The 27,074-nt window shown below is 37.4% G+C and overlaps 2 protein-coding genes across 4 annotated transcripts in view; one reads left to right on the top strand and one right to left on the bottom strand.

Moving 5' to 3' along the window:
• Positions 1-1,290: 1,290 nt before the first annotated feature.
• Positions 1,291-23,405, bottom strand: usf2 (upstream transcription factor 2, c-fos interacting). 3 transcript variants are annotated; one of them, XM_015371895.1, is made up of 11 exons: positions 23,182-23,405; positions 22,673-22,713; positions 21,795-21,895; positions 17,376-17,495; positions 14,611-14,764; positions 11,939-12,026; positions 9,469-9,507; positions 6,820-6,878; positions 6,412-6,506; positions 6,196-6,324; positions 1,291-3,317 (listed from the first exon to the last, which is right to left on the bottom strand). In XM_015371895.1, the coding sequence occupies exons 1-11, from the start codon at positions 23,214-23,216 to the stop codon at positions 3,228-3,230; spliced, it is 951 nt and encodes a 316-aa protein (XP_015227381.1). In that variant the 5' UTR covers positions 23,217-23,405; the 3' UTR covers positions 1,291-3,227. The 3 variants fall into 3 exon arrangements, with proteins under 3 accessions (XP_015227381.1, XP_015227382.1, XP_015227383.1); XM_015371896.1 differs by lacking the exon at positions 9,469-9,507; XM_015371897.1 differs by lacking the exons at positions 21,795-21,895; positions 22,673-22,713; positions 23,182-23,405 and adding an exon at positions 17,606-17,753.
• A 1,450-nt stretch (positions 23,406-24,855) lies between these two features.
• The window catches only part of etfb (electron transfer flavoprotein beta subunit), a 9,046-nt gene continuing 6,827 nt past the window's right edge, over positions 24,856-27,074 (top strand). The window contains exons 1-2 of the mRNA XM_015371863.1: positions 24,856-25,003; positions 26,739-26,897. Coding sequence (XP_015227349.1) covers positions 24,950-25,003; positions 26,739-26,897 — 213 coding nt within the window. The 5' untranslated portion in view covers positions 24,856-24,949. The remainder of the gene's footprint in view (positions 25,004-26,738; positions 26,898-27,074) is intronic.

Genomic DNA, 27,074 nt, shown 5'->3' with positions numbered 1-27,074 from the left:
TCAGAACTTCGGGTATATTATAGAGCAGAGGTCACGGATTAGCGGACCAGGGTCCGGATTCAACCTGATTTAAAACATTTATAAATTACTGCATGTAATTAATAATAATAATATAATAATAAAGAACCTTTTTATCTCTGTTTATTCAAACTATTACCAAAAAAGGGTGGATCTGGCAGTGTCTAAACGTGAGTTGCGTCACTTCTGTTAATACGGTAAAGGCCTCCGGATCGGCCGGCACCAGGCTGCATGTAATACAAATTAGCCAATGAGCTGCTGCCAGTCTGGGTTGCTGCTGCTAGCTACTTTTAGACACAGCAGACGTTTAATATGTGCTTGAGAATGGCTTTGTCACCATTAAAACTCAGGTTTAAAAGCCTTGCAGCTCAGCCTAAAGCCCCCTTTCATTAAGCCAATAAAAAAAGAAAGGAAAAAAACACGGGTCAGTTCAGGCGTTTTATAAAAAAATTGAGTCAGGTAATTGTCTATATACCAAACTGAATGATTGTTCTCTACTTCAAAAACAATTTAGATTTTAAAATGAATAAAGTTCTATTTTTTTTATGTTTTTTATTAAAAATTTCGATGTATAACATGGATGCATTAACACCTGATTTTATTTAAATGTTAAATGCTGTTTAAAGAAACGGATTATAATAAAAAATGTCTCTGGACCTTTACTGGTTGTTAATTTTCTTTATCTGGACCACACTGATTTTTAATTGGTTACCCGTTAGATGTAAGATTTTAGAGAACTGCTGTTGCAGCTGCTATAAATGTGTTACAGGTCATACTGTAAACAATGGATTTTCAATTAAGGTTGATATGCAAGACATTTAAAGTTGAAATTTAAATTAAATAAATTTAATCAAAAGTGGAGATGGAAGATATAAAAATTACATTATTAAAACAACCCTGAATATTTTTTTTTTTGCATAGATTTAGTTTTTAATTAAAAAAATACTATTAAATAAGGTTCTTTAAAAGGTCTTGCAGTCAGAGAGTTGTGAAATGGAAATTCATTTTCTTTTAACTAAGCAAAACTAATACATTTTCCATCTGTGGTGCCAATTAACAGTCTAACACATAAGAAACGGAATCTCGGAAGCACAACAGAAATAGCACATTTTAAACACCCTTTCCAAACTATGGACAATGAACCTTAAAAAATAAAATAAAAAATCAAGGCAATCAACAAGTCAAAGTGTAATTTTTCACTGTTTTATTAAGAAAAAATGTCTCTAACCTGAGAACAGTGAGGCTGCTACACAGAGGGAGCTTATTTTTTTCTCTCTTACCATTAAAAAAAGCAAAGAAAATCAAAAAGAATCACACACAAACAACCTTTCATTTGTGAAGATCCACCTTCAATAGGAAATATTTAGCTCTTTACATTTCTGCTCTACTCTGAGTGAGGTCTTACATTAAAAGAAAAAAAAAATCCTACTCCACATCTATCATTCAACTTTGGCTGAGAGCCTTGTTTGATAAATGAGCCACCTGCACTATCTCCATCAGGTTTGTAAGTAGTAGTTGCAGCAAAACGGCACTTTCAAAGCACAAGCTGTTAACTTATGAAGTCTTCGATATTTCGGCTGCTTGATTTTATTTTTTTTTGCAAGGGATTTCAGTGTTGGTTTTGCTTTGCTGGATCCTGAGATGCTGATACCCGGTGGAGAAACGGCGCTTTAATGAGCAGCTCCAAGTCTTAGCTTTGTTCCCCCATTATCACTGCCATTGCCGTAAGCAAGAAAAAAAGCAACAAAAAAAATAATGTGTATTCATTTAGAAAAGAAAACTTGTCAACAATGTTAATATTGACTAGAATCGTTGATGTTCCCAGTTATTGTTCAGAAAATGGGAGTTTCCAGCTGAATCGTTGTTTTTCTTAGAGAACAAGTTGTGCTCAGCTAAAAAGAGTAACATGATTTCTGTATGCTTTTTTTTTTATAGCAGGCAGTCTTTTAATGCTGCTCCCCAGGGTGCCTCCCTCCCTGCAAGTTGAGCTCCATCTGAAGAGTTGCAAACCAAAATAGGGGCAAACATCTTGCAGTAAAGCAAATGGGGATTATTCCTGCAATGTTGAGAAACAGCTAAATCATAACTAATAAAAATGAAAAATAAAAAGACCCAACCCACGGTACCGGAAAATGGTTTGGCAATAGTTTGTACTGCATTGCTCTCCAGCTAACAGTCCAAAGTGCTCAGTTGGAAATTATCTACCCATTTTGCTGTTGTCATTTTTACTTAAATACCATTTAAACAATCGGAACTTTACAAGTGATTTGTTTTGCCTTTCTTCAATCACTCAAATGCCCAACATTTCAAGTATGCCCCTGGTCTTTTTTTATTTTTTTTCATAGCTCAAATCAAGCTTCAAGATTGCACACACTTCATGGTAATAAGTATGACGAAGGACCAGCATGGAGTTAATGAGTTATTGATTGTTGACTCCCAGACATAATCCGCTCTAACATTCTGTAACATCTGTATTAAAACATGAGAAGTCATATTTACATAAATCTGCCCGGAGGCGTCGGATCGCACGGCTGCTCATTTGTCTTTGGATGTAGGTAAAATGAGCGTGTCATAATATTCTTGTCTCTAGAATCGTGTTTATGCCAACTGACGTTTTCTGGCTTTAAAAAAAAAAAATAAAAAAATCAGACTGCTCCTCTGAGGTGGGGTGGGGGATGTTCAGCGTAACTGGTCTCCTTCAAGTCTTCTGTCAGCAAGCAGACTAATAAATTATATGCTAAAAACAACTTAATACAGAACTCAAAAACACAAGCAGGATAAAAGCAAGAACTATGACAAAATTAAGAATGGGGGAAGAACGGAAACTCACAAGGAACAAAACAAAACTCATAGTCCATTAGTGAGGCTACATAAATACTAATCACAGGAGAAGTGCAGCAGAGGTCCTGCTTCATAGCTAGTGCTGGTACAGCACTCCGACAGAGGTGAGGGGACATGTTCTTGGAGTACACTTCTACTGAGCTGCAATGGGTGGTTATCTCGATAGGACCGGAACAGTCAAGTGCAGCCACAAATGGCTGGTGAAGGGTTCGTGACCCGGAAGCTGGAGAAGGAGGCAATCACTAAAAACAGAGTGATTCTCCACAAGTCTTTTTCCAATCAGCTCGTCTGCTTTTGTCCGCCTCCCCTACAGCATCAGTGACACACTTTAAGTGGTTGGTGCTCCTTCCTGATGCTTTCGCTCGCCGTTACTGCGGTGGCGTCTCTCCGACCATCTCGATGCCGTGCTGCTGGAGCTGAGCTCGGAGTAACGCGTTCTCATTTTTCAGCTCCTCGATCTTAAAAGCAAAAAAGACAGAAATCTTATTATTCAACAAACAAAACGCAGTTGCAATTTCAAGAACTGAACTCATATAGGTTCGGTTAGACCTAGTCTAATTTTTCCGATCATTATTAGAACTCAAAATTACTTTTTTCAATTTTTGAGAAATGTTTTAATTTATGAAAAATAATAATTTAGGAAAGACCTGCAGCTGATACTTGAAAACACAAAGGGCATAGCTGAGGAAGCGGGCTATGTGTATAGTGCTGTGCTCATTGCCATTAATGACAACTTTGACAAAAGAAAATAATTGAGTTAAAATGAATCACAAGTAAAGTGGATAACTGCAGCCTTGATAGAACCCCTCTTAAAGCTTTGGTTAAAATTGACAAATTATAGGGTGATCTCAAAATCATTTCGTTACAACCTTGGGAAAAGCCTCTCCTGAATAAAAGACATCACCGTGTCGTAGATGAAATAAGGGAAAAAAAGAAGAAAAAAAAAAAGGCATTGTTGCTTAATGGTTTAAAATCCTCTTTTTAAATGAAGTCATTTTTTTCTCCTCGTTTACCGAGGTTCCACAGCCTGAAGGGGAAAAAAAAGGAGGGAAAGACAGTTTTCCAGAGTCAGCGATGATTTGGGCAGCCTTGTCTGTTGGTGTTGGTCCACTTTGTTCTATTGGGTCCAAAGTCTGTGAGGCTATTTAATTTCAGAGCACCGTATGATGCATTGACGAGCTTAATGCAGATTTTTATTTTATTTTCCAGCAGAAGCTGGCCCCAACAGACCCTTAGCGATCTAGCCGCTTTCCACTGCAGCTTAAATCAAATCATGCTTTGCTTTTTCCATACAGAACTACAGACTAATTTCCCTTCATGGGGCTTTGGTCCTACAACTGACCCAGTACTTTCCTTGCTGGGTGATTTGACGGGGCAGTGTAGCAAGGAGCAAAGATTGGTTAACTGCCTGGCTTCTCTATGATTAAGTCTGTCCATCCCGCAACATTTAAGCCATTTTTTTTCGGGTGTTACAGACAGAATGCGCATACACTTTTACAGTTGTTTACGTTGTCTAATTTCTTAAAAGCTTGATGAAACAGAAGAGGAGTAGCTAAGACCATTTAGAGGGATGATGCAGCCTCTTTTAAGCATTTTTGCTGAGGACAATTAGCGGGAGGTTAAGGCTACAATGCGCAGTGAATGCATGTACACCATGATCATAGCCAGACTGGCCAAAATAAAGTGTCTGTACACCAAAAGCAGGTGCGAGACAAGATTGAGATAATGAAGCTGGAGTACAAGAGGCTGAAGGACCATAGGGGATCAGAATGCTGGACGCGATTCTCGTACACATGCCCGCATACATGGTCGATGGAAGCCGCAAAAGCAGCGTCTGTGCTAGAGGCTGGTAGCAAGAACTCTCGGACGTGGACTGTGGTCAGAGTAAATGGCATGTTCTTAAATATATCCTACAGGAGGAGGAAAAGTTCATACTGAAACACGACATACTGTGCACCAACAGCATGTTGTGCTCTGGTAATTATTGCCTTCCAAATGCAGTGTTGTTTGCGTTTTGCGTTTTTTTTGGCAATAACGTCGCCTTGTTGCTCTGCATGATTGTCCCCGGGTAATGGAAAAAGAACATTACAAATTAGTCGGGATTCCTGTTAGCTGGGTAATACGAAGCCTGGGGCATTAAAGCCAGGAGCTCTCAGTGGAAAAGTGGCGTATAGTGACTATGCCATAACTGTGCTGAGTGGCTAGCAAAGATTTCTTGACCAAAACTCAACTGATTTTTTTAATGAAGTATTGTCAAGATAAGAGACTAATGATCCAAAGAGGTAGACAATCTTAAAGGCACTGAAAGCAACCCGGGTACCTTATGGCCTCAGCAGAACCACCGGCTGATTACTTCTATTGATAATGGTTCATTTATCAGGAGGCTAGAAAATATTTAATGTGCTAATATATTGATTCTAAAGTGTGTTTTTATCTAAGTTTTTTAAATAAACAAATGTTCCAAAATATAAAAATTAACAATAAATCTATGAAGAAGTTTGACTTTTTAAATTAAATTACTGAAATAAAGAAGATTCTACATGCTGTTCTAGACTACTGAGGAGCATCTGTAAATTTGACATGCAGTTTATCCGCCTAACCCTTTTATGCATTTGCAGAGTTAAACTGGCTTATGCTAATGTGAGCAGAGCTTTGTGGAATACCTGGGATTAGGGAAAATTCAAGCAGACCTTTTCAAAGACACCCCCTGTCCATGATCAACCACTCTGACTTTAAAGCTTCCCCAGCAAAGAACTGAGCGGAAGATATAGGGCTTCCAGCTCTGGAATAAAAGTATATTGCTGAATGCCTTGCAGGCTTTGGATTCAACGGGGAGACAGGCAGCAACAGAGGTCTAAAATTTCAAAAATACTTTCAATGCATTGGCATGCACTTAGTTCTCACACAGCCCCTGTGTACATCATTCCCACTGCCTCTGAAAGCACTGATGTCAGGTAACACTTCTCATTATAAAAGAGTGTGAACTCTTTGATCCTCTTTGTCAGCCAATGACGATTAGCTACACATCCTGGAGTCCCAGCAGGTTTGTTTTGGAGAAATGAAGATGCATATGGGGCTTGGGTAGATTTCATGCTTCTGAGACTTTACTGCTGAATGCTGCAGCAGAGCAATCTATTCAATGCAGTGGCAATCTTCACAGCCACATATGCAGCCCACTGACTATTTGTGCACAGATTTATTTATCTGCTACACCCCACCAACTCAAAAGAAGATTCTGAATTATCATTCATAGACCTTCTTTATGTATTCTTGAACTCATCGAGACTTGACTTGATGCCACATTTGCAGCCTTGAAGTAAGGGCTGATAGGAGTACCTGCTGCCTGCACAACTCGTTGTCCACTTGTATCCTCTCCACTTCCTTCAGACTCTCCTGCATTCGCTGGTTGCTTTGCCTGAGGTCACGGATGTAGTCACAAGCTTTTGAGAGGATGCCTCCTTTGCTCTGAGGAGAGACAGAATTGTGGTCACACAGCTGAAAGGCAGAAATCTGAAACGGCTGCAGTAAAAAGTCAAGTATGAAACGGCTTACTGCTCCAGTCTTGGTGCTGTCCATAGTGCAGTCAGGTATCATCTTGGAAAGCGTGACGATCCAGTTATTGATTTTGTCTCTTCGTCGCCTTTCAACTAATCAAATTCGACAGGAAATACAGCAGAAGATTTGAAAAAAAGAAAACATTCTAAGCTCCAGCCCTGTTCTATCCTATCATAATACTGAAGGTTGTTTTTGCTTGAAGAATTAAGATTTTTTTGGGGACAAATTTTAAAAGCTCAACTGTACCCTCTAGTGGCCATTTTAAAAATGTGTTGCAATCTGCTCTGTCATATTTTGAGAGGGGGCTTAGTGATTCTTTCTAAAGAGAAAACTGTTAAACACTCTAGTGCAATGCGCAGAACTGCCAGTGAAATGAAAAACCTCAAATCATCACTAACTACCAACCTTCATTATGTTGAGCTCGTCTTCTTTCATCTCGCGGCGTTCGAGGTCCATCCATTTTCCTGCAAAAATAAATAAATAAAATCAATAAAATATGTTTTTCCTCCTTCTTTTCTTTTAAACAGACTGTGGTACCTCCCATCTCTGAGCACCACAAAAATCAGGCTAACAGTAATCCTGTCCTCAAGATTCATCTATGTCTTACCCTATCATATGCAGCATTCATCAACATTATCTTGCTATTCAAGGCTAATAAACGTCCCATTTATAACAGGCCTCTTAGGTAGCCTATCGCTGAAACACCTCAGGATGAAAAGCAATGTAAGGCTAAGTGTGTAGCTGTAATGCAGCCACCTGCCGCCTGGCCAAAACAGACTGGCCAAAATTCTGCTGCCTGTTCTGTTCCCAGGAGGGGCCCAAACAGAGAACACTGATCTATTAGTGTGTAAAATTACCCAGAGAGCCGCGTTCTGCTGAACCTGGGTGTTTGGAGCCTAACATGGCTACCTTGTGTGTCTCTCCTACCTCTGGCCTCTGTTTAATGAACTCAGAGATATGACTAAAGAAGTCACATCCTCCTTTAGGGCTGGGTATCCTTTTTTAAGAAACGATTTGTTTCAGATTGTCAGGATTTAGAACAGTTTTTTTATCCTATCTGAAATTGAATTGTTAGTGTTAAAACATTGTGTTACTCAAATTAGATGGCTGTGTAGTTATGGGAAATCTGACACAAGTATGTTGAACAGTTAAACAGCAAATGAATAAAGTAATGATTGTTAATAGCAGCAAAGCAAAGTGGAAAAAACTTTTTTTTTTAATCTGTCTTCTTGATTCAGAATGGGAGAAACTTAATTTTTCTGTTTTTTTAAACACAGCCCTAATCCTTCTGTTATCATAGTAAGATATGAGTGTCTCCTAAAATGTTGTATGTATTATACTTTGCAAGTGTGCAATACAATCTCTCTCTGTTGCTTATAAACTATTCAGTAAAATGGCCTGAAGCAGGAAAATAAGCCCACGGCATCACATACAATCCACCATACTTAATGTGAGGAGACTATGAGGTATAATTCGTTTTTTAAATATCCTTTAATTTAAATCGATCCTACATGTTTGTTGCCAAATAGATCACAGTACCAAGAGTTTTGAAGACTGTTTACGTTCAGGTATTGTTTATATATTTTTTTTAATAGGTCAGAGATGTACATTTCTATAATGCATTCAAACAACTGTTGCCATTTAGAGCAGAAGAAGCCAGTCCTAACTGCAGCTTTTGAGGTTTTCTTTTTTACCCTTTCCCCCGCTTAGCATCCCGCTAATTGTCTGTGATGATGAGAGGAAAATGGGTCATCCTTGGTGGCTAAACAGAAGTGGACATCTTTGTCGCCTTATATATGTTCCCTAGGAAATCAGAAAGTATTGGATTACTAATTAAAAGTTCCTGCAAACTGTGATCAACTTGAAAAAATTAAGCTTAGATTAAATAGAAAAAAAGCACTTTATTTACACAGATTTTTAGGGATGCCGACGACTGTGCCTCAAGGAATTTTGTTTAAAATGTTTTTTCCTCAACATTTTTTTTTAACCCTGAATAAACCTACATAAATAAAGGTTGGAGCTTTTTAAAAATCTTCTGTAATGTTCAACTTTTGCATTTAAAGATCTATTTATTTTACTGCTTTTAACCGGGGATGCTATCAAGCATCTCCATTCTCTATAAATTGGACTTCCGCTGCAAAATAAATGCTTGTCAATGGTTCATTTCAAAAAGATTCGAAATCTGTATGAATAACTAGATGTGCTGAAGCAAGAAATATCCACTGCTCTCTTCTCTTTACTATACAGACACTCACTACATCTTCAACTACACAAACTAAGAAAACAAAAAAGAAACAAAGTTTTACTGCTGAATCAGTTTATCCAGATTTTTAGTTAAAAAACTTGAACATCTGTATAATGGTCAAGAAACTGATTGCTACTACCCCTGTTTTTCTAATTTTCTTTTTAAGCAACAGCCTTCTAAGTACAACAGTAAATCATAAGATGAGAGCCTCCAGACAACAGCTTAGGGACCTAACGATTGCAACGGGTGATTTAAGGGATCAGCCTTAAGCCGGTGATCACTAGTGATCGGTAATATGTAAAATATTACAGAAAAGCCAAACGTATATTTGAACTGATAATTTAACTGGTTCAATAAAATACAAAGCTTTTCCAACAGGGGTTAACAAAAGTAATCAATTATTGCTCACATATCTTTTCTCTTTCCACCAACTTCAAAAACTAGGCTAAAAAATAAAAGATAACAAAACTGCACTACAGCAAAGAAACACTTAAAAAAAAAAGCATGGAATGTGCATTTGTTTCCAGATGGAAAACAATGACCCAGTTTCAAGGTCCTAAAGGAAAAAATGTATTTGCCACAAGCACAACTAGCAACAATGGATCAGGGTCGGCATCGAACAAATTATCCGTGTCTCGTACATCAAGAGAACACCGGAGAATCACCAGGGAGTAGTGGATGAGAGGGGAGAGTCTTAGAGGCTTTGAGCTGCTTATTTTCTTGTGATCTTATTTGATTAGTTCATTTACTGTTTAAAAAGAAGAAAGAAAAAAAAGGGAGTGCGGGAGAAATGTGGAAACTGTCCTCACCAGTTTAAACCTTCATGTTGCAGCAGCTCGTTTTCATCTCTGCGAACGGCAAATAGGGTGGGAGGTTTTCATTCACTTTTTTCACATGTCAATCACACTGTTGGTTAGTTAGCACATATATATCCGCAACACTTTAAATGGATTACAGTTATTACTTAGGAGGTGATAAATAGGAACATACAAACTACAAACAGAAATCTCAGTGATGGAAATCAGATGATCTACAGTTGATTTACATAAACTCCAGCATGGTTTGCTCTTTAATCTTGGTGGAACAGCAGTGTGTTGATGCAGAAACAAAGCAGAGCTGCTGTCAGATTATCAGGCTGCTCGGCTTTCCAAGATGCCCACCAAGAAGGAGTTTGCATCTTTAAAACATCTAAAGTTCTTTGAAACGACTGAAACACAAAAACATGTTTATTCCATAGCACACACATAGCGACTGATGCTTATCATTTATAGCTCACATGGATTGTACAGTGAAATAATCAAACCCTTTGAACTTTTGTGGATTTTCAGACCCGAGTTTTAAACTGATAAACATAAATTTATACTAAAGAGTCAAGTGGGAGGAAAAAAATAAGTGTTTTTTTTTTAAACAGATCTGAAAAACAAACAGAGACTTCCTTTAGGTAATAATCTCTATATTAATCCAGCTGTTTTTTAAAGACCCAAGAGGTTTTAAGGAGCTCATTATTGAACAAATAACCATGGAGATGGAGCAACACATTAGAGAGGTCAGGAATAATGATGGGTGAAGTACAAAGGTGTCCACCTAAACTGATGGGCTGGTTAAGCAGCACACCAGTTAAAGAAGCATCCAAGAGGCCAGCGGCATCTCTGGGGGAGCTGCAGCATTTCACTTATAGTCCCAATTATAGCTGCTCACAAGCTCTGCAGAGGACACTGCAGAAATGTTGGGAAACACAATGATCTATATGTTTGGTGGAAAACTGAAATAATCATCAAAAATACATTATACAAACTGAGGAAGAAGGTAGTGGTAACTTCCTGCAGTGGGGCTCCTTTTCTTCAGCAGGAAATGAGAAGCTGGTCAGAATGATTGAAAAGATGATTGCAGCTAGATACCAGCCAATCATTGGAGCATGGAAAAGATTTGAGACTTTGGCAGAAGCTTTTTAAGCAGCACAACAATGCAAAATGTACAGCAATGGCTTTAATGCAGTGGTTGGGATCAAAGCAGAGTCATGTGTTATGATCAAATGCTGTGAAAAGCTGGTAGATATCCCATGAGCATCTGTAGTAACTGCAGTAAAATATGAATGTATTCAAAAAGCTTAAAAGAAAAGTATTTACTCTTTTCTTCTAATTCACATTTGTGTTTAACTATCACATAAACCCAACTTGAAAACTAGAGCAAATTCCTGTAACTTTTTAAACATGAACTCCCTTCACTTCTGTTCTTAAAGATAAAACAACCTGAAGTTTCACGTGTTACAGGTTAAAGCCAAATGGACAAAAACAAGAATATTTACTTAATTCGGAGCAAACCCAATTTGATAATGAGTCATGTGTTCAGTTTGTGACCCAGAGAACAAATGACTGTGAGCCGCCTTTGACCAAACGACAGAAAAAACACATACATAAAAAATAAATAAAGCTTCTGAAGATTCAAGAATCTCTCAATTCTCAGCACTACTTAACCAATGCCAATGTGTTCTTGGCAGACAGTGAAGATCCCGCTTTTAAGCAAGTATCTAAAGTAAGCCAGAAGCAGCCTGGTGTCATTTAACAGAAATGATGGACTCTGTTTGAGTTACGCTGCTTATAATCCTTGTGACTAAAAATACCAGCGTGTGGCTAACAGTTGGAGATGTTCTGAGATGGATCTCGTTTGATGTCTGATTATTGTTAACTGAGCTGCTTTCAGAGATAAACACGAGACTTAAACTCTGTAGGAAAAAAACTGATTAATGTGTGCCAAAACAGAGAGAAGAGAAGGAAGAAATCAGGCTAAATTATTGTGTTTAGTAAACATAAAAGTAACAGAAGTATAAAGAGGGAATAAATAAGGCTGAAACCTCTTTAAGTAGTCTAGATATTAATTCCCTTTTCTTTCTTTAAACCATATTCACTTCAATTAGAATAGAATCTACCTGGTCAGTCTAATTTCTCGACATTTAAGCTCAGAAACGTCCACTTTTCTACAGCCTTTCCCTAAATTAGTATCTGGGTTTATATAATTTAGCTTTCTTTGTTTATTTGATGTGACCACATCATCTGAAATGCACCATAGCCTGATGGATAAAGACTGCTGATTTACAAAGGAGCAACAATCAAGGTCTGCATATTTAGTGTAAAGTATCATCAAAACAATGAAAGCAATGCCTAATTTAAATGCTCCATGGCAAACTGGAAAACAGCCTTAAACACCAGGTATCAATCAATGAGTTCTTTAAAAGTAAAGAAGCTTCTGATGTTTCCTTATTTAAGGGGAGCAGACACTTACGTAGGGTAGGACTGCGCGCGTGGGGCGATGGTTCGCTGTGTGCCGGTCTGAATGACATCAGGGGGCGTCATCATCACATAAAACTGACCTGTATAAATTATACAATCACTTTTAATTAAGCAATGAGGATCAAGTTAATACACTTTATACAAGTTTTGAAAACACGACAAAATAGTTCCTGTTAAAAGAAAAAAAATTATAATAATTTAACGTTTGGGATTCAGGATCTCACAACATAAGATCATAATATTTCTTATTTGAATGAAGTCTGTGTCAAAGTGCCGCCTAGTTGCCTTCAGCTTGTAACTTGATCTAGTGAAGCAAATTTAAGCTGACATGAAGAGTACAGCCTGCGTTCAGCTTGACAACCTACTGTATTTGAGTAGGACGACTGATTTAACTGTTGCGCTTCTTGAATTGCACTGCTCTGTGGACAAAATTGACTGACAGACTGAACTTCAGGATGGCTGATGACACTCTGTGACATTAGCAAGAAAAAAGGCTTTCTGTGGCAATGATTTAAAACAAAAACCTATAAAGATCTACATGGGATAAACTATTTGAAAGCCTGGTCATCCATTGCAACTGGCTATCAATGCTGAACCTGACCCCTGCTTTATCGGTTCCTACTGATGCACAACTTCAACATAATTTCTTTAGAAAGCCAGTTTGATATTTATAAAGCCTTTATTCTTATTTTCAAAATATGAAATGGAAAATTTTTTTTGCCATTCAGACCACTATGGAATGGGACAAAACATACAACCTACACTAAACATAGACTTAATTATTTCACAGACTCTTTGAAATCTAGTTTTCGATTCATATATGTAATATTTCTGAAAATGGTTTGTATGTTAAACTGGGTGAAAAAAAAAATCAGTTTAGTCAACAAAATGATCCAAACACAAGTAACAAAAAGGTTTTTGTGAAACATTTATGACAACTTGATGTTAAAAATAACCAGCTATAATTCATGTGTAATACACAGCTAACAGCAGAGGAGTTTTTAAACTTCAATGGAACCGAATGTTAAGTTATGGGATATTTGTCAGAAAATCCACCTGTTTAAATAAACCTGAATTGGACTGAAACTCTCTGACTGAAACATTTTCATTCCAATCAGCTGTTTATTCCAATTATGTCAAAGTAAACATAGCTAGTGTTTTCCAATATCAGTCTAGAATAGCCTCTAGAACTATTATTTACATTAATTATCATGCACAAAAGGTGTTTGTGGCATTTATATTATTCAGCTTCCATTAGCACGTTACATCAAAGTAGTTTAAGTTCTATGGCTGCAGTAGACGATGTAATCTGTTAAGAGAGATTCATGGATGTGTTGCACAAGTCTAACAGGATACATTATCAGATGCTTGCAGGTAAGTGCTAAGATAACAGCTTTATCTGAGATAGAGCTTTTGAGTTTGCATTTTCAGGATGGGTTTGAGAAACCAATCGTTTAGTTTCCATTATCAACTTTGCAATAGACTAATCTTGTTTTAAAATCTTAAGCAAAATAATATTTAATGAGACCCTTTGAAAGAAGAGTTTTGGCAAAAAACTGCAAATTATACCTTAAACTAACCAGGGCTGGGTCTTCTATTCATGCAAAAATCGCCCTCTGCATCAAATCACTATTTAGGATATCTCACTCTCTTTTTATGGATGGAATAAATAACTTATGCTAATCATAAAACCGGACAGAAAGCCTGAAATTATTAGGCAGACTAAAACTGTACAAATCTTGTCAAATCAAAGTTTTAGAACTTTTTAAAACATAAATATAAAATATATGTACATGAATCCCATTTCAACTATTTACAAATAAAAATAAAATTACTGAAACAAAAAACAACAGTTCTGCTAGAATCAGTCCGGCCTTACTCTTTAACAGCTTGCTCACAGAATCTCAACCTGCCTGAAATCAAAGACCAAAAATGCAGATTTGTTGCACATAATAGAGCGTTTGGTCGCCTAGTTACTAATGTTTGGAAAACCTTCAAAGCAAAGAACAGGAACCCATATCAACCGATTTCCTCACACGCCTGATCTACAAAAGCACAACACAATCACACAAATGGTTAATACAGCACAATGTCAACATGTGACTGTGTGGATGAAGCTGGATGGCAGCATGTGATACAAACAAGCAGTGACTGAACTATAATAAAGGCTCACATGTTAGATGACACCACCTGTGGTTTATATATTGCGTTTATTTGCTCTATGAAATTATCCGATTCAAAAACGACGTGCCTCCTGCAGACACGTCTGATTGCGTTTAAGTTGGTTGAGGTTTTTCAGTCATGACAGGAAATATTTTACATCTTTCGTGGCAGTGGCTGATCCAGACAAAAACATGCTGTTAAAAGACTTTATGAAAATCAATGTTTAAAGCGTTTCTTTGCGTCTCGTCTTTGCTGCAAATAACGCTTTATTCACAGCATGGAACAACGATGACAACTAAGTTTGCATCTAAAGCTTTTATGCTTTATTATAAACTTGCAAGAGCTTTGGAGATAATGGCTTATTTAGATCTACTAGAGACGGGGATGTTGTTCTGGTGTACTTCTAATGATGCCTTTTTTGTCAAACTAATGGCTTAATTAGCCATGTTACAGTGTGTTGTGCCTCAGCCCAGTGCAGACTGAGAGTGGGACGTGACTCACCCCCTGCCTGTGTGAGGGTTGGATCTGCTGCGGCCTGCACCGACACAGTCCCGTCGCTCACCGCGGTTGCAGGAAAGTAAGCGAAGCGGGTCTCCCCTCCCACTGCCTCTCCTGCTGGGCTTCCTCCATTACTGAAAGGGTTTTGGATCACAGCCTGTGACAGATAAGAGAGAAACAGGGGAAAGGCATGAGCGAGTGGCAATGGAGCAGTCACAGCAGGTAAACGCACACCTCATTCTCTGTCAGACTCAATAGCGGCATCCCCCCCATATAGACGGCCGAGGAAGACAAGGAGCGGTGGGACGGCAGGGATAAAGAGAAAAAGGGAAGCGGCACAGATCTCGTTAGTGGTGATAACAAGGTCTGAGAAGCCAGTGGTGTACTGTGACTGAAATCAGGTTAGGAATACTGAGGCTACAAATGCATCATTGATCTTTCTAACTGTGGTACAACTTATTCTGATTCTAAAACACATTTTATCACATGTAAAACCATAAAAAAAACAGAAGAAATAAAATTAAAAAAGAAGTTTATTAAGTTTATTTAGAAATTATGACACTAATTATACTAATATGACTTTAACGATAAGCTTCTTGTTAATGTTTAAAAGTTCTAATTGTTTTTTGTTGTTTTTTTCCCCCTAGCCAATGCAGATTTCTCACTTTTACATTTAACCTCCCATTACACATTTTGACATACATTTTTCAAACGCATTTCACTAAAGCCCTACAGCATAAGAATACAATCTTTAAGGCTGTTTGATGAAATAATTTGTTTTTAATTCCAACAGAAAATTGGGCATTTGCAAGATGATCCCCATTAATGCAACCGTTATGTTCCTAAACCTTATTTCCCTTACACTGAACTCAGAAAGAAAAGCATCAAAGAGAATGCTGCTGTTCACTTTATTTAGAAAGAATCGATGCAGAGTCCCCATTTTTAATGATAATTTTGAATCCCTATACTACAGATTACACTGCACTCTTTTTTTAAGCCCTGTTTATAGATTGCTAAACAGAAGCACAGCTGTAGCATGTAAAAATGCATGAATGGAGGATCAGAAGGGGTCAGTGGGTTAATTGCATAGGGAATGGACCCCTCCCTTATTTCTGTTACTCCATATGCAGCTCATTCAACAAGTAGCAGAGAGTCGTCATACTGAACTCCCTGTTGGCAAATATAGCTGAACAAAAGGGAACTAAGCACCTCTGTGATCGACTTGGATAAAATTGCTAAAATAACTGATTTCCAGTGGGTTTCAGAGACTGTAGTCATACGTTAGCTCAGGGGAATTCTACTCATTTTTACATCATTAAGCGGAATAAAGGTAGTACTCAACATTTATCATTTATTCATGAGAAAACGTTTTAAAAAAACTTCAGGAAAAAAAATATCTTTTTTTAATTATTGATTTTTTTCCTGTAAATAATCTGAATATAAACCACTACATTCCTCCACTGTTTATCACCATCTTAAAAAGATTTTAATGTTGGCTCAAAATCCCCCCTTACTGCTGGGAAGTGAGTGACTGGGGTAATATATGTTGTTAACCTGAGATCTTCAATCACTTTCTTTTCTGGGCTTAACTTAGACTTAAGGTGTGATTTCGTAGATCCTAGATACAAGCAAAATGAGCTTCTTTCAGAGAAGGTCCAGATTCAGCCTTGGAGAGAGCCAACAAAGCCTCAACATCTCTTGGGTGCTAAGGGTAAATCCACTGCTTATCAGCATTGAAAGAGTGCGGGGACGGTTTGAGCATCTGATCAGAACGCCTTCCAGGCACGGAGCTTTGGAGATTTTCCAGACACATCCCACTAAAGGGAGTCCCTAGGACCGACCCAGAACTTTACTGGAAGTGCTACATATCCCCTCCTGCCTGGGGACACTAAAATAAACAAAAGTGTCTGGGTTACCCCAGTGACCCACAGATGGCTGACCTGCAGGATGCTGCATTTGCAATCATTGTTTGTTTTTTAACACCATCATAACTCTTTAGATTGTTGAGCTCAATAATTGCACCTGTCTCTGAACACACAATACAAAAAGCCAGAAAATATATCACCTCTCTTTTCTCCTTTTAAGACAATCTCAGATTTTATTCACCAACTTTTTCAAATACTTTCCATGATTTAAACAAGTCCCAAATCCTAACAAATGACCGATCAGACAACCATGCGCTTTTAATATGACTAGTAGACACAAAGACTGTACACAAAGAGGTAGGGAAATCCCAAAACAACATTTTCCTTCCTAATTCAACAACAATACTGTAGCTCTGAGTATGGACCAATACAGATATCGAAAGGGATACAATATCAGTTCCAACAACACATATTTTAATCACTCGTTTTCTTAGTGTGGAATGTTAGAAAAGCCTTAATGAAGTGATATTACTGAAACAGAGAACAATAGTTAACATCAGCAGGTATGAGAACCATTGACTCGTTTACTTTTAACCAATGAGTCTCATCAACTTAAAATGAAAAATGGATTCCTATCAGCCTGCTTATATCTGAGAATTAAGATGCAGACCAATAAAGTTCCAATATCCATTTTTTGGCTGATATCGGACCAAATTCCATTATGAATATCGGATCAGGACATCCATACATAGAGAACAGTTAGATTGAGGAATTGGTTTTAGTTTTTTGTTGGGAATAAAATGAGGAATAATAACCGGTTCCAATCAACATAAAGGAAACGTATCCATTTAAATCCCTACATAAAACCAGTGAGCTCTGCTCAGTGAAGAAAATGACTGGTACCTGAGCCACAGCCTGAGGCGCCCCAGCAAAAGCGGCAGTGGAGACCACGCTCACCGCTCCTCCTGAATCATCTCTTCCATCAACGTGCTGGTCAGTCACCTGAACAACCCGGTACGTCACCTTTAGGACAAAAACAGATATGAGAAAAGTAGAGCGATTAGAACAGAGATGTCATGCAATATTTATCGCGTTTCAGGTGTGCTAACCGCAGATTAAAAAAAAAACCTCACCTGGCTCGCAGCTTTGTTTATCATATTGGTTTCTTTAGGTTAGCCAAGTACGGTATGTGAGATCCTTGTTCAAACCTTAGCAGTAAATGGATCTCACCATCCCACACAATGTGCTTATGCTGCAGAATGTGCCTGATTTAATTTTAAAGTAAGCAGTGAAGAAAATGAGCTTGTTTGTTCCAAGAATCCCTATTTGTAACCCTCCATCATGTGACTGTCCTGCTGACTGACATGTGACAGTTACCCCATGCCAATCCCAGACCAGACTGCAATCACATGACTGCTCACATTGGACCTGTTTACGCCAAATGAGCCACATGGATCACTGACTTAATTCTCTCCAGTGCAGAAGAAAAAAAAAAGAAAAACACACATACAAAAACCCATATCATCCACGATATAAAAACAAAACAGAAACAAACCCTCTTCAATGTGACAATGCTCTTCATGTCAAGTTTACTAACTGCTCTGACCATCTCATGGTTAGTCACAGAGAAGTTAACAGATGCATATTAGTGGATAGAAACAAACTTAAGAAAGCCAGGAAAAGAAAACCATATTTATTCTCGTTCCAGGCCAATTAGCCGCTAACCCGCCTGACTTGGGGATATGAGACATAAACAGCAGATATTGACTGATTAGACAGGTTTGTTATGAGAAATTCTCATTACTTGATTAACCAGCCATACATTTCTTGTTGCAGAAGAGGCTGCAACCAAAACCATTTCCTCTACAGTAAGATTACTCTTGGATAAATCATAAATATACAGTGCCGGTTTCCTTTTTAAACTTGCCTACGGATTCTTTAGCTTACATAGGCCTTTTGTTCTCCTTTTACATAAGGGAATGATTTAGGATTGGGAGGTTCCAGGTCACGAGAATCTTCTGAGACCTCAAATGGTTCGGTCTTTCACGATGCTTAAAATTTTAACTTAGCTATTAGTTCAAGCTTTCATTCAGGAAAATTGATTTTTTTATGGTAAATAGATGTGAAGTAAATATATTTGTATTCTAGGTTTTCTTAAGCTCTGCAGTCATGTGGAGAAGTGAAACAGATGTCCAAGAGAAGCTTTTTTTTCCGTTATAATGTCCCAGCTCTTCCGTGATCTATTCTGCCGCCAAAGGGTGGTCAAGTTAATAATCAAATGCATTTTCTACATAACGTAGATTAAATCAGGAGTCATTTAAAGTTAGCCCATTCTGTTTAAAACAGGTCTATACATTTCGGTTTTAAGAAGCAAACAAAATCATTCAATTTTTCACTAAACTGTCTATAATTTATCCCTTTCTGCATCACTCCTAACAGAATTCTCCAAAGGCACACCATATGTGCACATACACAAATGAATGCACTCTAATGCCAGAGATTAAACACTTCCACAGGAAGAAAGATGTAAGATGTCGCAGCAAAACCAATTAATACGGCTGGACGATCTGACCAAACCTGATTTCATGATACATTTATTAACTTTAGAGGATGGGATATACTTTTAATCAATATCAATATAAAAAGTTCTGCCAAGAATTCCCAAAAGAAAAGCCTGTAACCACCAGAAACAAAATCAATCATAGATTATAATGTATATTAAAATATTGGCAATGTCATATTATTACTGAATAAAGCTTTTTTGAGATATATATCAAGACTGAGTTACTGTCTACTCCAACATCTAAAAAATTAAATAATTTATTTTCCAATGCCCCATGGGCCGTGAAGACAACAGCACTTCAACTGCCGTTATCAAAAGAAACATAAAAATCATGATTTCTTTAGGTGCCTGCGTTGATTAGTAATAATTTTTTGCACAAGTCTGCTGCATTCAACCCGATCAAAGCAATAACTTATCCCAAAAAAAAAAAAAAACAAGAATTGATTTGAAAGAGGCATCATGTTAGCTTTTACTTAAAAATATCCTTTTTAGGGCTGAAACACTTAATCGGATTAATCGTGATTACTCGATTTTTGATAATTGTTAACTAATTTAGTAATTGACTAATCGTTAACTTAAGTGTAGAGACTTTTAAACTTGCCTTTAGCTGACAGATTAACTCACCTTTAGCACCAATTATATTAAGATTGTGAAAGAAACATGTCAAAATTTTGCATTTTTGAGGGGAGCGTTGGCCTAGTGGTTAGAGAAGTGTGCTTGTGCTCTGAGAAGGTTGCAAGCACCCAGTTTGATCCCCACAGGCTCCACTTTGGGTCCCTGAGTAAGACCCTTAACCCCCCACTGCTCTTTAAGGGGATGGGTTAAATGCAGAGAGTTAATTTCTCCGCTGTGAGATCAATAAAGTTCAATGTTCTAATTTTTTTTTTTAATGGACCAATTCACATAAGTGTGTCCCAGTTATTATGACTATTCTATCCTTTGCTCTGAATTACGCTCTCCTTGCCAAGCTTACTAGTTTAGATTAGGGTTGTCAAAAGTATCGATACTCAAAAAAGTATCGATACTGAAACGTTGTATCCGGATACAATACTCGTTTTTAAAAGTATTGATACAGTGCTACCACCAGTGGCACCTAAGCAGTCATTCATCTAAAGTACAGAATAGAGGAAAATGCCCTTTCTGAACACTGTGATTGAATAATTCTGTGCACTTTTCAGTTTCAGACTTTTTTTTGTAAGAGGTGCAGCTGCTGAGAATTAGTTTTGTTTCTTAACCGGTATGGCTAGTGTCATTGTTATGTGTGCAAAGCATAGCCAATGAAGGAACACTTAATTTTAATTTTATAAGTTTTTTATCAAGCTTGCTAAATATTGTGCACAGCATACAACCTTTATTGTATTTATTTATTGTATTTTATTTATTAATGAAAATATTTCTGTAGAAATTTTGTTTTTATCCTTGTGGTATCGAGTATCGAATACTTTCCTTAGTATTGGTATCGAGTTGAAAAGTTTAGTATCGTGACAACCCTAGTTTAGATTGAGGACAATGTCTTGGAAGGCCTGAATGTTTGCTATATTTTTTTATTAAAATGGATTAAACAGTAAAAGGCTTTTAAAATAACCCTGCCTAAAAACATTAAAGATCTTTATCAACAAACGTAATGACCATGTTTATCCACTAATACTTTCTGGTGAATCTCAATGGGCCTGGTAATAACTGCTGTATACAAACTCATATCAAAATACACAACAATGCCATCCAATTTCAGTTATACTTGTTCTAAAGATTGTTGAAAGTATTGCCGATTCTCAATTCACAAGAACGCGAGTACGGACTCGTGTCCTTACCAAGTATGTTCTTGAGAAGAACACAGGAAAGTCTGGACTCGGGGACAACGGGAGCACGCAGCATAAATATAGGTCAATTTGAACAGAAGCGTACTCATGACGTCAACACCTGCCCGGCTCGTCTGCAGCTACATTTCACCTCTTGTTATTAATAATCTTTAGAAAATTATAAATTCTTACCATTTTCATTTAATGGGGTAATAATATTGAACAGAGGCAGATAAACACAAATCAAATGAACATTTTGCGAAATAAAACAAAAAACTCTGCATCAGAGCTAGCGGTTCTTTACACACGGCTACACTGAGAGGGCTGCTGCAGAGAGGCTGTGGTTAGCGCTGGCTGCTGTTGCCCTCGGAGGTCCGCTGGTTGCCATGGTCCTCTTAACTTCAGAAATGTTTTTTTTTTTTTTTTTTTTTTTTATTTTGGTTTATTTCTGTTATTGGGCTGCTTAGCGGTGTTTTGTTGTATCCTGTTCTTGTCTTAAATTATCTTTTAATTTACTTTTATTGAGCGACCTTTTCAGTTTGAATGGTTTTCTCTTTTGATGGCGGCTTCTGTTGGTGTGCGTTGTTGGCACGGTGTCTGTTTGGAGAGCTGTCAATTTTGTTCTTGTGCATGCTGGGTGAAGAGGGAGGGGCGAGAACAACATTGGAGGACTTTGTCTGTTCTCGTTTTGTGTTTTTTTTGATTTGGACCGTTCTTGGGCTTGGGGTTGTTGCTTTTTTAGGGTTCCTTGGGCCCTTGGGACCTTCCAGTTCCCCTTTTTGAGAAACTGCCTATTTTTATTCAGGAATATCATGGTAAAGAGGACTGGAAACAAATTCAACACACGCTTGTTACAAACCCTTTATCATTTTCTCTTAAAAGCACATGATGCATATGCCACCATATGCATCAAGGTGCATCAATGCTGCAGTGTGATCCATTGATCTATAAGTTTCTTACCTGCCCCCCCTCTGTGCGGAACTGATATTGGATGTTCTGGTCTCCGAATGCTGCAGCCTGTTGAACACTGGCTATTGTTACAGCCGTCTGCTCTTCTCCTGCTGCTTTTTGCAGGGGATAAAAAAAAAACAAAGAAAAAACACAAGATAGTATAAGAAAAGGAAGAAAAAAAAACTACAAAGGAGGTATCAAGGTTATAGTAACATTGATCCATGTATTATTATGCAAGGTAAGGGATAAAATGTTTCCATTTTCTATCTTCAGTTTCAGCCAAACAGGCTTATCTTATATTTTTTCACCTCAGTCAGGATTTCCAAACAGATTTCCATTTAATAAATGAATGAAGGGAAGTTTTCAAAAGAAATACTTTATCACCGAGTTTAAATGTAATATGTTATATGGCAGAATTAAAATGTTATTTTAATTATATAAGAAAACCAGATATAATGATAATCTGGCCTTGAAGACTTCAGAATGGCCGATTAGTAGAAATGTAGATGTATTGTGAGGCATCAAACCAAAACACACCTTAATTATGTGGCCAAAAAAAACAAAAACAAATCTGCCAATATACAAATAAATGATTTGTGGACAAGTCTAATCGTCCTTGTGTGAAATTTCAAGATGCCTGCTAGATCAATCTCTCCATAGAAGTATTCATACTGTTCAATAAGGAGATTTGTCTCTTAGAGATGTGTGTTGGAGGTTGTTTTGGGTGAAATATGTTTATCAACCCCTAAACAAAAACAAGACCTTGTAAAGATGCTTGTGGAATCCAGAGAGGGAGTTTCTGAAGGTGTGAAATAAGATAAATTTTCTTTCGATTTATTTCATCTTTGACATACATAACTTTTACAGCAAGCCAAACAAATTCTCACCCTCAGATGTCTGGACAACCTCTTCTTCTTGCTTTTCTTGGCTGCAATTTGAATGCAAAAACAACTTCAGAAACTACGAAACGCTTAAAATGCTTTAATGATCAAACAAACATCATAAAATGACCCTCAGCTTCTCTCAAACCAAACCGAGCCAAGATTTCCGCAAACCAACAATGTTATTTTAAAGAAAACCCCATCCTCACTGCGGTTTCTGTGTTTACCTCAACTGCTGACAACAATATTTTGTATTTTAACAGTTAGCTTAAGCTATCTTAGCTGCTGAAATGTTATTAGCTAATCGATGCATTCTCATTAAGTATCCTTAAGTGTCACGTGAGATGTCGTCTGTTTTAAAAGTCATTCACTTTAGTTGCTAACTCTCATATTCAAACTCTTTTTGACAGCAGTTTATCGGATCAGGCCTCGCTAAGCGCTCTAAACTAGCTTTGCTAAATAGCATGTAGTTGCTAGCTTGCCTCTGTTAGCCATTTTGACAGAGCTCCGCTCACCTTGCAGTGTCCAGACTTTGTTCGAGCATATCCATCAGGGTGAAAATAAAAAGTGATATTCGCTGTCACAGACGGAGATGGGAGTGCTGATCACGGGAACAAACACTGGGGTCATGTGAGAGAGACGGCCCAGGACACGTGAGGTGCGACTCGGTGTCGGAGTTAAAATGGAGGCCGCAGAATCTGCTGTGGCTGAGACTGAGCAGAGGAGACTCCACTGTGCTGCGAAGAAAAGCAGCCCGGAGGGTTTAATCTGCGCTTTCGTTTTCATTTATCAATGTCACAGAAATACAGAAGAGGATTAGGGTCACTAAGAAAAAAATAAAATAAAAAGTTAACTGATTTTTACATTTTATTTCAGTATTTGAGAAAAAATTCAGAATTCTGGCTTTTCAGAATTCTGATTTGAATCTCACATTTCTGATTTTTGTTTCCTCAGAATTCTGACTGTTTAAACAAAATTCTGACTTTAATCTCACAATTCTGACTTTTTCCTCAAAATTCTGCCTTTAAACCCATAATTGTGGCTTTTTTCTCACAATTCTGACTTTAATCTCAGAATTCTGACTTTTTTTCTCAAAATTCTGACTTTTTTTTCTCAGAATTCTGGCTTTTTTCTCACAATTCTGACTTTTTTCTCCGAATTCTGACTTTAATCTCAGAATTCTGACTTAAATCTCAGAATTTTGGATCTTAATGTAGATGGGCACCATGAAGGAAGAGATGTGAGAGCACTCAGCTTCACTGACAAAGATGTGGGTTGTTTGGGAGGGCCAGTAACACATTGGTGGAAAAATTATGGAATTAGGTGACTTTTTACATGCCCAAGGGGTCCCATGTGAAGCTATACCATTAAAGGAAGAGCAGAAGGTGATTAAAACAAGAGAAAGTCTTTAAAACGGACATGGCTATGGCTTGATGCTAACATGTTAGCTGTCAGACTTCTGAGATTAAAGTCATAATTCTGAATTTTTTCTTGTATTATACTGAAATAAAATGTAAAAATCAGTTATCTTTCTTTTTTTTTTCCTGTGGCCCTAATCCTCTTCCGTAAAGATAGGCTTATCCGGAAAGCAAAAAAATAAAATTATAATTAAATTAATTAAATAATAAAAAAAGACACATTTATTAGAGAAAAAAACAATAGAATAGAAGAGAACAGAACAGAAATGTATTGATCTCACAATGGAGAAATTCGGCTCTTATAAACAACAGAAGGCGCACAAAGGAGGAAAAGATGCTTGAAGTATATTCAATGCATCCAATACATACATTGTTCCAGTATATTTGAATCAGATACATATATCTCGTTTTAATTGTTTCTAATTTAACTTCCATCACAGTGAATCTAATCATGAACTTTGCCCTACATAAAGCGGAACCTTTCTTCTTTTTGTTTCCTTAACAACATATATGAATGAGCACCGCAAAAAATGTTCGATGAACTTTTAGTATTTATTTTTAATAGCGCGCATTGCCAAATTATTCCCCTTACAAAAGTAAAATATATCGCTGTATTATTAATCCAAGAGTGAATTATTTTGCAGCACTGTTCTGATTAATTTAGCAACATCTGTCATCGAATTTTAGCCAATCAGCACCAAAGACGTAGTTCAGTAGGTGCCTGTGATTGGCTGAAATGGTAGGCGGTGTCTTAATGTCTGGTTGTTTCACCCTCAAAAAATTCCGACTCGTCCTCCTTGGTTGAAGGTTCACTGCGGTGACTGTGTTGGTGGCAGTTTGTGATCTTTAAGCGTTTTAAATCACAATGCCGGGCCGTGTTCTTGTCGGAGTAAAGCGTGTCATCGATTATGCAGTTAAGGTAAGCCATAGTTTTCTATTTTAAGCTGATAAAATTTCCTTTAATTGTATTTTGAGTGGTTTATTCATGGGCTGCTGGCTTTTAAAGCTAATATTAGCCGACTGTTCATACATTTTATACGTTTAACTTATAATGTGCTGTAAAGGTCATATGCTCAATGTGATTGCAACACACTTTACATTGATTAAAGACGCAGCAACGCTCTTCAGGTTCATTTTTTCTTTGTTGTTGTGTAACCTTTGCCTGGCTGTATGGTTGGTCTTCACAGGCTGTAGTCTTTAGTTTTTTTTTTAAATATACAGCCACTAAGAAAATACTAGTGTTATACAGGGGTGTCAAGTATTAATAGAATATTGTTGTATTGTTTATTAATCTTTTTCCTGGAGTCTGATCAGTTGAGCAAAGCCAAAATGTACTATCAGTTACATGAAGTTCATACAGGAACACTCCTGTCTCAGCTGCCCCCAACAGGATCTCTGCAGTATATTTGCACCTGCGAGCACTGGATCTGTGCAGATGGACTAGACGATCAAATATGTGTGGAAAATGCACTTAGGTTTAATTTTCTTGCTTTAGCATGAAACCATTATTTGCTAGTACATTGAAATTGTAATACCCAAAATAGAAATTGTGTTTTGTTCCATGCAACTTACATTTGTACCAAACAATATACAAGGTTCTATAGCACCTCAGCCAAAGCTACAGAATATCAAGCAAAGGTATTTTAATCAGAATTTCTGAGTATCTATATGGCTATTAGTACTGCTAGTAGTAATATTAGTAAGTACTGCTTGGATTGCAACAAACAAATGTCCAAGTATTCAGGCACTATGCATTCAGGCCCTCTGTCATATTTGATGCCACTTGCCTTTTATTGCAGCACAGGTATGTCTTAGAATATAGATAATTTAATTTTATTGATCTCACATTGGAGAAATTTACCTCTGCATTTAACCCATCCTTTTGGGCATTGGGCTGCCATTGTGCGACCCCTAGGGAGAGTTAGGCCTTTTTTTTTTAACATACAGGTGGTAAAATCAAGGCTGCAACTAAGATGTTTTGTTATCAAAAAAAAGTAAACGTTGGCTAAAATAACTGCATGAATTCAGATAACAGATTTGGCCTATTCCACTTTAGTCTTGGGTATTGTAAACAACAACATAAGTGTTTTTTTGTTTTTTTTCAACTCTGCATAATTTACAATAAAAATCTAATAGTAAACTAAATATCCAAACGCTACAGAGCTACTTTTCTGCATAGCTGAGAATGTTTAAATACAATAATGTCCTTCAGATCATGGAACAAAGGTATAAATGAAGCCAAACTATGCATAGTTATGGCATACCTGATGTAGTCCATTAAATGGTAGGTTATCTATTACTGAGCAGGGTGGGCAAAAACAACTTCTTGGTATAAAAGTACTCTATATTTATCTAGATATTAATATTTTTCCCCTGCAACGTCTTTCTAAAATAACAATAGTGTTCATCTTAATACTTCAGAGAACAAAGCTCCTATTTGCTGTTGCATGTTGCAGTCCAATGCATAAACATTAAGAAGCTATTCTATTGTAATCAGTCACTTATTATTTAGTTGAGGTCTATAAATCATGGAGCTCAAGGTGCAGATGTGAATTCTTCCGTTTTCTGCTTGAGCAAATGAAAGTAGATTTGGTGGATTTCTCCTGCTACCTGGCTGCCCTTCAGTCACTCTCCTCTGGTTTGTTTCTCTTCAGATTCGTGTAAAGCCCGACAACAGTGGCGTGGTGACGGATGGCGTGAAGCACTCGATGAACCCCTTCTGTGAGATCGCTGTGGAGGAAGCAGTCAAACTGAAGGAAAAGAAGCTCATTAAGGAGGTTGTGGCTGTCAGCTGTGGGCCACAGCAATCACAGGTGATTAAAAAAAAAAAAAACTTCATCCATCCTGAACACAACCTCTACCTCACTATATTGTATCAGAATTTTAAGCATCAGACCAATAGAACCTGGTGCAAATTGGTGAAATTAAAGAGAAAGTGACATAGGGGTCCTGCACACATTGAGTGAGGATGGCTGCAAGGCAACTGTTTT

Source organism: Cyprinodon variegatus, unplaced genomic scaffold, assembly GCF_000732505.1.
Source record: "Cyprinodon variegatus isolate N-32 unplaced genomic scaffold, C_variegatus-1.0 Scaffold66, whole genome shotgun sequence".
Lineage (NCBI taxonomy): Eukaryota > Metazoa > Chordata > Actinopteri > Cyprinodontiformes > Cyprinodontidae > Cyprinodon > Cyprinodon variegatus.
Note: the sequence above shows the minus strand (reverse complement) of the source record. Positions and strands in the feature narration are given on the sequence as shown.